The sequence below is a fragment of the Ascochyta rabiei genome, chromosome 4 (assembly GCF_004011695.2).
Source record: "Ascochyta rabiei chromosome 4, complete sequence".
In the NCBI taxonomy this organism is placed as follows: Eukaryota; Fungi; Ascomycota; class Dothideomycetes; order Pleosporales; family Didymellaceae; genus Ascochyta; species Ascochyta rabiei.
The window spans coordinates 203,167-217,427 of record NC_082408.1 but is presented as its reverse complement, the minus strand read 5'-3'; the positions used below and the strand labels follow the sequence as shown (position 1 = coordinate 217,427).

Below are 14,261 nucleotides of genomic sequence, written 5' to 3'. Positions count from 1 at the left end.
TCTACTTGTCGATGTGGCTGGTAGCTTATCAGCGCAACTACAACTTGTATCCACCCTCACGGTGAGCTGCCTCTGTTGCGGCTGCAGCGGAGTGGAGCATGTAATTGCCAACTGCGTGCACGTCGAGGAAAATCACCAAGTCCCTCGAGCAATTGCGGCACCATACTGAATCTGCGACACCCACTGGGCAACAAAAGCAAGACTATAAATAACAACTCACTCTGGACGTGGAGAATCCTCTGACGTAACAATTATAATTAATATAGTACTCAAGTGACTCCAGCACTCTACAGGCGGTCCCTTCCTGCTCGCCGTTCTATCACTAATGCATCCAACAACTAAACACCTCAAAGACCAAGACGAAAATTCGGTACAACAACCGCTGCCTCCGTCCTATTTTGTCGCACAGTTTCCACTCGTTGGCCACCAATGCATCGAGGTAATGACAAGAGAATTGACATACATGAAAATGTTAAAGGTCGGCCCACAACTCAATACCTTGCTTTCTAGCGAACAGCATGAAGGAAAACTTGTTTTATACAAGATTCGGTATATACTTCAATTCTACAAACCTTGCAATAGTGCATGTACTTGCTTGCATGATCGTTTGAATCCCATCGCCCGCCACAGTCTCCCAGTCCCTCTCAATTCAACTCCAAAATCTACTGTGCTCGTTCCTCGTCGCATCAAGAAACACATCGCTGTGTGTGTGTCACTGGTCGAATTAGAATCAGCGCATGCAGTATGGTGTTGCGCTGCACGAGGTAGGTCGCCTGAGTGGTTGTAAGTGTGTCTCTTGTCAGCTGTCAAGTCGCGGTACAGCAAAAGCAATGCCAGATTGCAACCATCAGGTTCAATGGTTGTAGCAGCATTAGTCCACAGATTGCGATGGTTAGAGTCGAGGGCGAGGAAACTGCGTCCCAACGCATGGGAGTGCGGTTTCAGTTCGTCAATATTGAGCGTTGCGTAAATTACCGGATCCCAGCCGGAAGCGCTTTTTGTTCAATGTTCAATGAATGTAAACATGCCTTTTGTACTATACAAACCGGGTCAGATGAATCAGACTGGTGGACGTAGCAGGGTGAGTGATCCCAAGCACTCGTATTTTTCCAGCAACTGTTTGCCAAAACAATCTCCCTGGTTGCCTCAGCTTCTCTTAACGCTCTAACAATATGGCTAAGTTGATCATACTGGTAAGTATAGAAGGATAACTCAATCCAAGGGTTTTGCGTAATCCATCAAAGGTTTCTTTGCTTAGCTTCGTTGCTTCTTTGTACTTGCCCTGTCGCTGCAAAATTAGTGCCAGATTTTATGCACCTTTTAAGGTATCCGCATGCAGCTCTCCATGTTCGGTCTTGCTTCCTTTTGTTACTCGTCGGCTGAGCGCCTCTGAATCTTCATACCTGCCCTGATGGTGCAGAACTAAAGCTAGGTTGCCAATGCTCATAAGAATTGAAGGGTGCTGCGGCCCTAGTATCCTCTGAAATCCTTTCAAAGCAGATCTATTCACCTCTTCTACTTCTTTGTACTTGCACTGACTCATTAACACGCCTGCTAGGATCTCTAAAGTAACTGAAGTATGCTCGTTGTCAAGACCCAGCACGCTTTGTCTCAGTACAAGTGTCTCAAGCATGACGTCTTGGGCTTCATGAAAAAATCCCCCCCCTCCACAGAAGATTTGACCCCAAGCTTGCGAAAGCTCAGCTGTGCAGCCGCTGCGCGCGGTGTGGATGCGCGAGGCCGGGTCTGCTGCAGCCCTGCTGCAGCGTCAGCTCATGTCTGGGACGGTGATCGGGAGTGCGAATTGTTGGGGCCGGGGGATGGGAAAGTGGTAGCGACTGGGGTTAGAGACATGAATGCGCTGGAGTGGGGTGTGTATGTGCTGGTCAGTGTATCTTGGTGTGGCACAAGGGTAATAAGCGGTGTCAGCTCTGGAGGGTACGCGTCAGTACGTGAGTTGTACTAGGTGCGTTGTAATGCAATGTGTGCATACTTGTTGACCTATAAGTTACAGCTAGCATCAGGACCGTCAGCAGACCCTGTTCTCCGGCTGACGCTCACCTACCAGTTGAAACTCGCGCATCTGGCATGGACCAGCGATTGAGAACACAGTCTAGGCTCCACGTCTCCAGGGCGGTTTCCGTCCACGGTTGCACAACAGGATCGGCGCATGGTAATTGATTGGCGTGGGACCAGGGCATGGTGTGGAGGGGCATAGGATACGAGGTCGGATGGAGATAGGCGGCTAACAAGGTTGTTTTCACAGTGCGCATCCAAATCTGGTATGGGGGCTTGCTGATAACCTGCCATGTGGAGCCAGTGTGAGTGTCTTGTCCACGTGCGATGGTGTAAAGAGCCATGCTTGCTAAGGATTCAGCCTAGTAGTACGTCGGCGTTGAGTAACCTTGCGCTAATTAACAGTGGTCCATTACTAAGGGTGGATTTGTGACGATGCGTTGTAACCGTATCGCGAGGCATGTAGATGTGCTGGTAGTTCGAATTCTTGTGCAGATGCGTCGATTCTACCGAGGTTGGAAGGCGGTGTGAGGTCTTGATGGTGAACAAAACGCCCCATGATACAGGCACACATCGAACATACATGGTGAAGGTGTCAGACGCGGCTGACTCGAAAAATCACAGGCCTATCCTGTGGGCATTCTAAATCGACGTTTAAAGTTTCCTAGAACCTGCGTTACGAAGCTCAGCAACCTTATTTGCTCTCCCCCACAACGTGTAACTGTCCGAACGATGCACTGAGCGAAGAAAAGGCGGAGGAGCGTTTCTGGATTCGATCGTATTGGTTTATAACCGGGTTCCTTGCCTCGTGACACCGTAATAGTCTTCATGAGAAAGGAGATGAAGGCCTAAGTCGCCATGAAATGCATGCCCACACCTCTGAGACGCAGCTCAGATTCCGAATTTCCTGCATCCAGTCAGCCATGACGTTCTCTCGTTGACACTGCCAGCCGCGGGTCTTTTGCGTGTGCGCGTACCTCAACTCCGTTTCCACAACCATTTACCTCGACGCAGACCAGACAGACTTGAGGAAGCCGTCACGCTGTGTGAGCCTGTTCATGCTGTCGTCGGACTCGCCCATGGCGCGAACAAAGCCAGAGAGGGCGTAGACCTGGTTCTCGCCGGTGTAGCGACCGTTCTCGTCGACCTTAGCGACGCTGATCTGGACAGAGGCGTGGTCCTTGGCCTTGATGATGCGTCCAGTAGCGGACTGCGAGAAAATTAGTATCGCAAGGGGGATATCATGGCGGACGGTGCGGTCTTACGCATTTGCGGGGGACGTAAACTGCGAGACGTGTCAGCAATGGTTCAGGATGCAGCTGCCAGACGTGGGTTCAGTCGCATTGCGATGTTCCGCACCCCAGCTCCAGCGGATTGTGGGCGTCCTTACGGTCAACGAGCTCGCCGCGTTCGTTCTCCATTTTGGCTGATGTGTAGAAAGACGGAGGGGTGGTCTTAAAAGTCGCTACGGTGGGCTGTCGTCGAGTCGTTGAGAATGTGGTTTTCGCGATATTCGAATATTGAGCTCCGCTCGCGTAGTGTGTGCCAAGCGGGCCAGTCCATATTCGGCGCGCTAGTGCATGTCTGCTAACACCAACATCACCCCTACACCATTGTCGGGACGCGCACGGAACCATCAACACTGTACATACGTGTTCTAATTTAAATCCACGCTGCAATTATCACAAAAGCCAAACAAGTAGGGTCTATGTTGCAGAGTATGCAATGCCAATGATGCGTTGTATCAATAGTGGTACTTCTTGCAGCGCAAATAGACTTGTTTTTGGTATGATGAAAATATACCCATCCATCTCAGGTTCTCTCGTCTGTCTGGAACCTGACTGCGAATAGTCCAATCTGATGATCATTAGGTGCCATTCCATTTCTTTACACAGTCACTCCTCGCCCGGTCACCTACAACCGCGACTAGGCCTTGTGTCAGGCCCAGAACCATACATCCAACATAGCTGCACATTAAGGTTGGCATGCCTGCCCTCCAAAGTATCGATTGATTCGCGGTCACTCTACATAGACTAAGTACATTGATGATTGCAGCCGCCCAGAAAAAGTGCACGGAGCCGATGGAGGTCCTTGCGATGGCATGTTCAATGTGTGTGACTTTGATAGTCGCGTTGGTCATTGATACATCCACGATGAAGAGCGATCTCTCAAAGACGGATACGCATTGGGTCTTGTTCAGCTGGGGTAACCGGCACCAACCAAACATCCATCTGATTTCATCGTTGACTGGCTCACTGTTCATTGTACTGACGATTGAATAATCCAAACAGTTCGAACCAAAGCAATACTGCGCGAAGGAAATCACCTCGCATGCGTGACCCCCCCCCCCCCCCCCCCCCAATCGTATCCTATTATTCTGGTCCGTCTGGCGTTGGGTCAGGTCCCATAAGCTAAGTAGAAACTGGGCCACGAGCTGTACTCGGGTATTTCGTATGGTTTTTTAGAGCAAAAGAATGTTTTGCAAATGCATTTGGTCTCTGTGCGCGTTCCAACTTGTTCGTGTGAGTACTGTTGCAGTTGCAGATTTTGAATTGCCGTTATGTGACGATCTGTAGGCCATACAGCCGCACCGATCCCAAAAGATCGACCAATGAACTGAATGCTCATACTGTATACCTGGGTTCTGTGATGGCTTGCAGTTGTTTCCCTCAATGTGTTCAGATTTCACCAAGCAAAGTTTCGATTTCTCAAAGATGACGTAACGCGTAGTATGACTAAGCATTGCCTTTGCCTATTCTGTCTTACACCACTCTTTCACCTCCATCTCCTCGAATAACATTTAACAAGACCTCAGAAGACGGGCGATACTACCTAAAAGCTCACTGAAGCAGGTCTTACTGATCATTCTCCGGCACGCAGGTGAGCCTCTGCCGTTTGCTACATGGCAAGCATCAGAGAATCCGACTTCCCGCCTTTGCCATCGCAGAAAGCTAAACGCCAGCGATCGAACAAAAGCAAAGATGCAGCCAAATCACAACAACCAAGACCTGTTCGCTCCTACGCGACACTTGATGATCTTCCCGATGAGCTCATATTGAAGATTCTGGACTACCTGCCTGGTATTGATTTACAAGATTTCCAACTGCATACACTCCTGAGCCTATCATTAACGACCCGCCATCTACACCGAGTGGTCAGTGAAAGGCTATATGCTACATACGACAGCTACTTTTGCGAGCCATATCTTTTTCTTCGCACTTTGATCTCGAACCAACACCTCGCGGAGAGTGTGCGTCACGCCAAATTTAGATATGGCGATGATGCTCATATCGACAGAAGTCGCTACTCGCCGAATGCCCGAGACAAAAAGATCGTCAAGGAAGGAATGAGAGCTCTCGATTTTCCTGATTGGAAGGGGTGGGCTACCCGCTGCAACTCCGAGGAGATCGAGCTCGACATCCTACACACAGCTGTTATGTTGCACACTCCTAATCTTGCATCGCTCGATGTTGAAGATGGAAACATATCAGCCTATTCAAGACCTAAGTGGCCTGAGCTTATCAAGAAAGCAACGACCGGGGAACACTTCGGGCATACACATCGTTTTAGTGCCTTGAAATCAGTTCAGATCGATGCTCAGAACATGGTAATACACCATCTGGTGCCCCTACTGCGACTACAGTCCCTACAAAAGCTTCATCTGCGAGAGTTGAGCGAGATTGAACTGGACATGCGGGCTCCAGCTGAACTTCGGCGTGCGCTTCCAGAGAGTTGCAACAACCTTGTCGAACTTGTCCTGGAAGAGTGCTTCTTACGTTTTGACGCTCTGACCACCCTCATCAGCTCGGCACGAAGCCTGAAGAGTTTTCGGTTTGACGCCAACCAGGAAAGCGTACTATTAGATGGATCTGGAATTATGCTTCAGAATGCTTTGTGGCGACAGAGAAACTCCCTTGAGAGTCTCGATATATATCATGACCCATATCATGACGACGTCAGTGGCCCAGCTCATGGTGGTCTCGAGCAGTTTTCGGTACTTAGTCAACTCAAATGTCCTATGCGTATGGTGGTAGACGTGCGCTCAGGCGCATCCGCAAGTGTGTTGGAGTTCCTGCCACCTGCCCTCGTAAGTCTCTGTCTTACGATACGACAAGACTCTGGCGAAGAGAACTTCTTACCAGTTTTGGAGCGTATGGCGAGCGAGTATGTCACCACAGTTCCTCGACTGAGACTTCTCCGTCTCAACGTTCAGGTACCTGCTGAAGATCTGGACTATGATTGGGAGCATCTTATTAAGCCTTGGTCTAGTACTGGTGTCGAGGTCAATATCAATCTGCCTTCCGAGAGCGACGATGAGTGGGGCGATTGGCGCACTATGTCTTCGGATTCGGAGGATTCTTCTGATGATTCGGACGAGGTGGAATTATATAGCGATACCGACAGTGATGAAGAGATGGTCTGAAAGAACTAAGAGCACTGTTTATAGGACAACTAAACAGCAACATCTGACACGCCGTGTTACCATCCCAGCCATTACCCGACTTGTTGTCATCCTGATAGTCAACCACGTTCTACACTTCCCCGGTTATGTCCAAGGGCTCGCCTCCGTCCCTCCAGAAGGCTACGTTTAGAGAAACGCCAGCTGCCTTGCATCTTCTACGCGTATGCAGGGCCTGACCTTTGTGGTTGAGAGCAATCATCAGGACCCATCCATCTTCGCATGTCTCGCAGTCTGGCACTAATACAAGCAACACCTGCTCCAAAGCCATGTCGTTGTTCGTCTGTGTGAACCACCATTTCAAGCGAGCCTCACTGATGCCTTCCATCGCGTCAGGACATCACATGAGAGCGCTCAGAACAAATGACGGTATACTTTCCATCAGCTTAAGCTTATCGTCTGCACCTCTCGAAACCACCTCATAGGCGCCAGCATCGGTATCAAAGATAAATGGACCGACGATGGTTTTATCGTATACGCCATGATGCTCGATAGGGTAAAGAGCTCTTTGTGACATGCGCCAATGCCGATGAGGCATATCTCCGCCTATGGCAGTGTCCTCGACCGAGGTAATATCGAGACCTTCGTTGTCATACCATGTTCAAATCCAGATGGCCCACGCGCTACTCCATCTCTCTGGATTCACGAAGCCCTTTCCTCAAAAGCAGTCAAGCTCTCGGTATCTGTTCGGGGATAGGAGTATTGAAGAAGAGCTCACCAAATGGACGAGTACAAGAGATGAAAGCTGGTTCAATCGAGGCACTTCAGTGCTTCTTTCAGAACTCATATTGGACAAGGCTGTGGATCGTCCAGGAGGTTATGCTAGCAAAGTATATTCGCATCATATGCGGAGATACGCTATTGTCATGGGAGCTGAGATGCTTCTGTGTGTCCGGCTGGTCCTACCTCCCCCCTGGTGCCAACTCTGATTATTCCTGCCCTCTTACGTACTAGAACCGGATCGACTCCACTAATATCCTTGTACTTGCCTCTTTAGAGCCATTTAACCTCTGCTGCCGTAGCCACACTATTGCGGTCCTATTTGTACACTACATGATTGACGTGTTCAAGCTTCTTGCCACACATGTAAAGCACTAGGCTGCACAGACCTATTACCTTACACGCTGTGATTCGGATTTATAAACCACTAAAGAATAGAGGTTGTACTAAGAGTATCCTTTAGTATAGAGTATATTCTGTTGAACTCTATAAAGTAGTAACAGGCCCTCCTGGAGCAGCAGATCTAAGAAGAACAAGTACTACTGCGATCCTGTTACGAGAATAATGGCGATCGCTGACCCAGTAACTCGTCTTGCGAATGGACCTCAATTATAAGATTTTGAGTTTATTTAATCAGAGCTGAGATGCATCTGACAACTACTGTGGCGACTTCTTCAGGCAGTTAATTGCAGCTAACATTCCCAGCTCGGATCACACAAGCCTGACCAACAGTCGATTCTGCGTTGAAAGTTCCCCAAACACTTAGACACATTTAAATAGGGCACAGTGTTTGGTGCAAATACACAATGGATATGATGCTACCTAATCTACAAATCTTAACGTATATGCACGTTGACCTGTCGGTTCGCTGCCATGTAGGATTTTGAAAGACTGCTTCATTGGCCCCAATTGAACCTGTAGCCAAACTTTCTTTGCAATTTTTGCGGCTAGTGTCATTGCCAACTCTGAATAGTCGTCTTTTTCCTCATTTTGCTCGTACTCTTTACGAAACATCATCTCATGACACAGTTCCTTCCGCATACTGCCCAATATTGAAGGCTTTATTTTATGCAGATGGTGTTAGGACGTTTGCGGAGTCAATGACGTATTCGAAGCTGTCCTATGGAGCCCCCTTCGGACGTACAGAAGAAAAAATTGAGTTAAGAAACGTTCTGGCTAAAGATGACGAATTTCAGCCGGAAAGCAATGTCAAACATCACGAAGTAAGGCGGTGTGCTCCACGATCGTGACTGATCTCGTAACAGCTAATCGATTAGATTGCGAGAAAAAGACAAGTTTACAGTTCTTAGAATTAGTCATAGTTCTGGAACGTTCTCTGTTCATCGTGTCATATCTGTTCTTAATCGAAGGTGTTTTACAAGGCATGTAATGGCGGTTTCAAGGTAGGTGTATCACCTCTGCCGTCAAGGTCTTGCATACTTATGTAGCGTAGAAGCACTTCAAAGGTGTTATCAACATGGGGCATGTGCCCTGTCAGCAACTAGAAAGGATGATCAGTTTCTTTTACGGCATAGACTACGACAATGGCCTGACTAAAGGAGCTGGCGAGGCTTCCCTCCAGCTCCATGCGCAAATGTTCGTACTGGCGGATGCGTACGTTAATTCTGATTTAATTACAGTGGCGAAGGGAAAGTACACGAATAGGTGTGCTGACGCCTGGGACTCTTTTGAGTTCTTTTCCCCTGCTCCAGATGTCTTCGAATCGACACCGGCTTCGCTGAACGAACTACGCCAGGTCGCCTGCGTTGCGGTGAGAAGACATTTGCCTAGAATGCTCGAGAATTCAAGCACGGCAGCGTGTTTCGAAAAGACTCTGACTAAAAATTCTGAGTTTACAAAGAATCTACTCGAGAGTTATATCAAAAGCTCCTTGTTCGGCTACTGCCAAACAAGCCGTTTAGAACATGGCATGGCGCCTCTTCAGACTCGATGGCAGAGTTGTAGCAAAGGGCAGGGTGGTCCTCGCAGCCACTGTTATCCGACACTATAAGGGTAAACAGACACCGGATAGGCTCAGAGACGAGATCAGACTTTGATTCCGATCAATGGTACGCCATAGTGCTAAATCAGTCGTTATATGCGACTGATTAGGCACTATTTATCACAAGGAACAACTGTGCTCGCAGCTCAGAAAAGCCTCAGGCACATATTTCGCAAGCACCAAAAGCCCATCATCGTGCCTTTTATCGCCGCTACCACTACTCCGATCGCGTTTTCGTCGGTCGTGACGTGTTGAGACAACATGAAACTCTCTATTCCATGTATTAATAGTGATTTTCTCGAGAAAGCACTTTGATTGTACCTCTGATCATCATTACTGCCACCACCATTTCACCACCTAGGAGAACCACCACCCAAATCCCCCAAACCCTCGCTGCCATCCGTCACAATCCCACTTGCGGATTCCCAAACTTCTTTCCCCTTGCTTCTCTGTCTCTCAACCATGCATACCGCGCCACATCTGCACTGTGCTGATCAAAAGCTCCTTGTGTACTAAATATGCAACCGCAGACACAGGTTAGACTGCCTGCTGCAGGCTGTATCTGAGCTGATTGAGAGTAGAGGCTCATTGAAGCTAAAGTAGAAGTTAGTGATTCCTCTTGATGTGCTTGTGGAGTCGAAGAATCATCGGCGTGACGCTGATGGTACACGGAGTCGTGCTTGTGGAGTTTGAGGCTGCGTTGGGTCTCAAAAGAATGGCCACAGGTGCAGCGGAGGAGTCGAATCGCCGAGAGTGTCGAGCACGGGATGCTGCCTGGCATTTTTGCGAAAGCGGGAGAGTTGGAAGGCGTAGGTGCAGTTTGAGTCGCTGGTTGCATTGCGTTACGCGTTAAGGATATGAGTTCTTCCGCCCGAAAGATTTTTTCTGCCCGATGGGCCTTTGACATTCGCAGATGCATGTCGAGTGCTGCTTGTTTCGCAAAGGTACGTCCACACGCACAGTCTATCCTGTTCGCAGATCGCGGAGGGGAGATGGGATGCCCTGCTGCGGACATGAAACCTGCATCTGGAGTCCGACCCTGGAGCAGGCCTGGGTACGACAATGCTGAGTTCGTTTTCATCTGCTGTCCACGCGCTGAATAGGCCGGACTCTGATTTTGAACTGTGCGAAAAGTTTTCGACGATTTGCTGGAACAAAAAGCTCTAGGCTCCTGTGACGCAATTGTGAATGAAGCTTTGGCTGGAGCGATGGAAGCCCTTTGACCGGCGCTTGAAGGTTTGGATCCAATGCTCGTGTCCTCTCGATGTCTCGTGCAGAACCCTTTATGTCGTAGGTACTTATCCGCATTCTCAAAACTGATGCCGCAAGGACAGCGAACCTCGACTTTGTGGATTGTCCATGGATAGCCCTCCATCTCGTCTTTCGCGCCGAAGAGGAGAGTTCTCGAGTCGCTGGAGGGGAAAATGAGAGCTCAAGGTTCGCGGAATAAAGCTGAGATACTCACTGCATATCATCGCCTCCACACTCCCGCTTCTGGTGATGGGGAATGCGGGGAAGCTGCCGGCAAGGGTTCAACGGTCTGCGGTGTGCATGGGCGCTCCACAGCTGCCTTCTTGTTTCATCGAACGCTGCCCATCTGGAACTCTGGATTAAAGTCGAAATAATGTGAGCTCCAAGTCCTGGATTCTCAGCGACATCCTACTGTGTTTGCACCATCAATTTTGCGTGCGAAGAAGCATTTCTTAGAGCAAATTCATCAGCGAGGCAATTAAACTTTGCAGAATTGAGTTGCTCCTCAAATCTGTGCCTACAGCCACCCATGGCGACCTCATCACGCACCTTGAATGCTGGAGAGACTGTTCGATCAAGTACTCGAAAAGAGCGCCATCAGTTGATTCGTGGAATAAACGGGAAAGCAGTAGGTACGCCATCTTGGGGCGTCTTGTGCCTGCGCCACGCCTCACCGCCAGCTCCGTCCAACATGCAGCACGATACGCACCCGGCCCGCAGCTTGCTAAAAAGCACCTCTACCTGCTACCACTCACTGCTACGGCTCTCTTGCTCATCTAGCCATTACTTGATCCAATCCCCACAGCGATCACGTCCAGCCGACCCCTCTACGTCGCTGCAGCTCAACCCCGCCCGGTCCATGTATTACCGCCTCGCCAACTCTCCCGCCTCGCCCATTTTCCTGTGCAAAAGTCGATCATGTTCCGCGGCATCCCTACGTGCATGATGTACACGATACCCGGATAGTCCACGCTCGTGCCCAGCGCTGACGTCGCTAAGATAAGCCCGCCTTCTTCCTCACGCGCTGGAAGCCTCTCTATCCGGTCTGCTACGTCCGCGTAATAGTACCAGCAGTAAAGCAAGAGCTCAGATGTTCCAGCCCAGGTCGTGTGGCTGGCTGAGCATGCTATACCCGCAAAGGAATACTCTTACATCAACTTACTTCGAACCTTCAGCAAGAATGAACGCACGCCGAAACCCCAGGGACAAGGTTTACGGGTTCCAAGGCTTGCTTGTAAAAGAGGGTCAGACCTCGATCGGCTACTCAAAGTAAGTGGCCGAGGTATTCCACGATGCTGCCTCAACCCTATCAGGGACAGCAAGGGTAGTCGTGATGAAATCGTATCGCACGATTGTGCAGGAGTTTGAGTACTGCAAAACAGTTCCGCAATTTTTCAGCAACATCTGTGTGGCTTTTACGAAAGAGCATGAAATTCGTGTTCAATTTGGACTCTTCTCGGCTCTTGTAGACTTGCAAACCCAGATGGGCCTGGACCTTACGACGGAGTCGAAGAAAGTCGAAATGGAGACTTTGATAGAAAGAATAGATGCCCTCTGGACGTAACTTGCTTCTGTATACGTAAGAGACTATGAACGGTGCCATAACCATCAAAAGGCCCAAAAGCTCTTACAACAGCAGAAGCTAGGAAACGAATGGTTGATCATCAACTGGATGTCTTCAATCAAAAACAGGGTTCAAAAAAGCTTGATACGCTATACGAGCTGCTGGCCTCGATACTAGATGATATTACCTACGATATCGAGGACCCACAGCCCTTTATAGACCCACGATACCCTGAATAACACGAGAAACGAACGATAAGAGCATTTGAGGCCTTTGCCGCAATAGAGGAGTTCCGGTCGGCTGTGGAAAGCACTACCAAGCATATGATAGCCAACATCTGGCAGTATGACCTTGTTGTTTCTTCGAACTTCATAGGAACAGGTCAAGGCACCTTGAACAGCACTGCTTCTGGACAAACAACGCATATTGAGTACGCTCTTCGCTGTGTTTCAAGTCGCGCAATACTTGCCAATCCTAATAGCGCACAACTCACTATCAAACTACGGGCGCTTACTGACAGCGCACGCATCACCGAAATCAAGACCATGTTTCGTGGATTCTCAAGCAGTCAAGGAAGTCTTGTACTTTCTGTCACAAACGATGTCAGTCCAGCCTTGAACAGCACAGCAGAGCAATGAGACTTGAGTTTCGATTTCGATCTTAACTCTTCTCAGCAAATGAGAACTCGTAACTACGGCACCTGCATTATATTCAGAGCAGAGAAGCCGCCCAAACGGCTCGAGTATCAGTACACACCAGAGTACGCCCTAGCACAAGATGGTAGAGTTCAGGCGACGACATTCAGCGATCTTGGCGAGAATCGCTTGACACAATCAAAGTCTGGAAGGCTCACACTGTGGTGTTTGGCGGCCGTAGGCTGTTGACAGTGCTGCCAACTTGGAAAATTCGAGCATCTGATGTCTTACGAAAGGTCTGTGGCATAGTAAAAAGAAGAAAACGTTGTGACGGAGAAGCACACTTCAGTCGCCCGCAACAGACAGATACTAGTCTTCCATCTCACGGGCGCGTCGGACATAAGACGGATTTAATGACCAAAGAAGAAGTTATGAACACAGTTGTCAGCATGTCGTGATGTACATGATTGTAACTTATTTTCCGAACTGAACTAGACATTCATCTCCTCCTCCTCATCACCACAACGCTCGCTGCCGATTATGTCTTCACCACTTCCTTACAACCGTCAAAACGCACTTGCATCTAGCATTGCAGCTGACAATGCAGCCTACATCGCGGGGAAGATTGTTCTCACCACCGGCGTTACTCAAGGCGGTCTAGGCGCTACCTTTGTTGAGGCAATCGCGCAATATGAACCTCGCTTGCTCATCCTTGCAGGCCGATCAGCACAGAAGGTCCAGGCCACCGTCGACAAGATCAAGTCGAACACGAAGAGTTCAGGTGTAGAAATAAAAGTCCTGGAGCTCGATCTTGCGAGCCAAAAAGAGGTACGACAGGCAGCCGAAAATGTGCTGGGGTGGGATGATGTACAACACATCGACGTCCTCGTGAACTCCGCCGGTGTGATGGCAGGCCCGTACAAGACGACTCAAGAAGGCATCGAACTTCAATTTGGCAGCAACCACATCGGGCACTTCCTCTTCACAAACCTTCTCATGCCCAAGATCCTGGCCTCTCCCAATCCGCGCATCGTTAATGTGGCCAGCGATGGTCATCGCTTTGGCGGCGTGAGGTTCGACGATTGGAACTTCCAGGACGGGAAGGTGTACGAACAGTGGGAGGCGTATGGGCAAAGCAAGACAGCTAACATATTGTTTTCACGAGCACTTGCTGAAAAGCTCGGATCCAAGGGGTTGAAGACTTATAGTCTGCATCCTGGTGTAGCATTTGGCACAAGTCTGGCGCCGCAAGGCCTGGGGGACGAGGATTTGGCATCGCTAGGTATGCTGCACATGAGATTTGACAGTAGATCGGACTGACGCAAGCACCAGCGGCGAAAGATAAGAAGATTGGTTGGGATCGCGAGCTTGACGTAAAGAGTTTGGATGAGTGTAGCGCTACGCATGTGGTTGCGGCTTTTGATCCCAGGCTCGATGGTATGTCTGTCACATATCACTGTTATCACGCTAACATAGGAGATAGCATACAATGGAGTATACCTCGAAAATGGCAACCTTTCTGATGACTTGCAACCAACCGCTACAAATGCAGCAGACGTTGAGAAGTTGTGGCATCTCAGCGAGGAGTTGGTTGGCCAAGATTTTTTTCACTAG

The 14,261-nt window shown here is 49.3% G+C and overlaps 3 protein-coding genes across 3 annotated transcripts, besides 1 other annotated feature; 2 read left to right on the top strand and 1 right to left on the bottom strand.

The window, feature by feature from the left end:
* Positions 1-3,016: 3,016 nt before the first annotated feature.
* Positions 3,017-3,437, bottom strand: EKO05_0002490 (40S ribosomal protein S21; the record flags this gene model as incomplete). Its single annotated transcript, XM_038938125.1, has 3 exons — positions 3,017-3,226; positions 3,282-3,301; positions 3,407-3,437. The coding sequence occupies 3 exons, from the start codon at positions 3,435-3,437 to the stop codon at positions 3,017-3,019; spliced, it is 261 nt and encodes an 86-aa protein (XP_038801089.1).
* A 918-nt stretch (positions 3,438-4,355) lies between these two features.
* Positions 4,356-4,376: a tandem repeat.
* Positions 4,377-4,918: 542 nt separating this feature from the next.
* EKO05_0002489 (uncharacterized protein) lies at positions 4,919-6,439 on the top strand (the record flags this gene model as incomplete). The annotated part of the gene is made up of 1 exon (XM_038945064.1): positions 4,919-6,439. One exon carries the CDS (start codon positions 4,919-4,921, stop codon positions 6,437-6,439), a length of 1,521 nt encoding a protein of 506 aa, XP_038801088.1.
* A 6,748-nt stretch (positions 6,440-13,187) lies between these two features.
* On the top strand, positions 13,188-14,261 carry EKO05_0002488 (uncharacterized protein; the record flags this gene model as incomplete). Its single annotated transcript, XM_038938008.2, has 3 exons — positions 13,188-13,929; positions 13,980-14,084; positions 14,131-14,261. 3 exons carry the CDS (start codon positions 13,188-13,190, stop codon positions 14,259-14,261), a joined length of 978 nt encoding a protein of 325 aa, XP_038801087.2.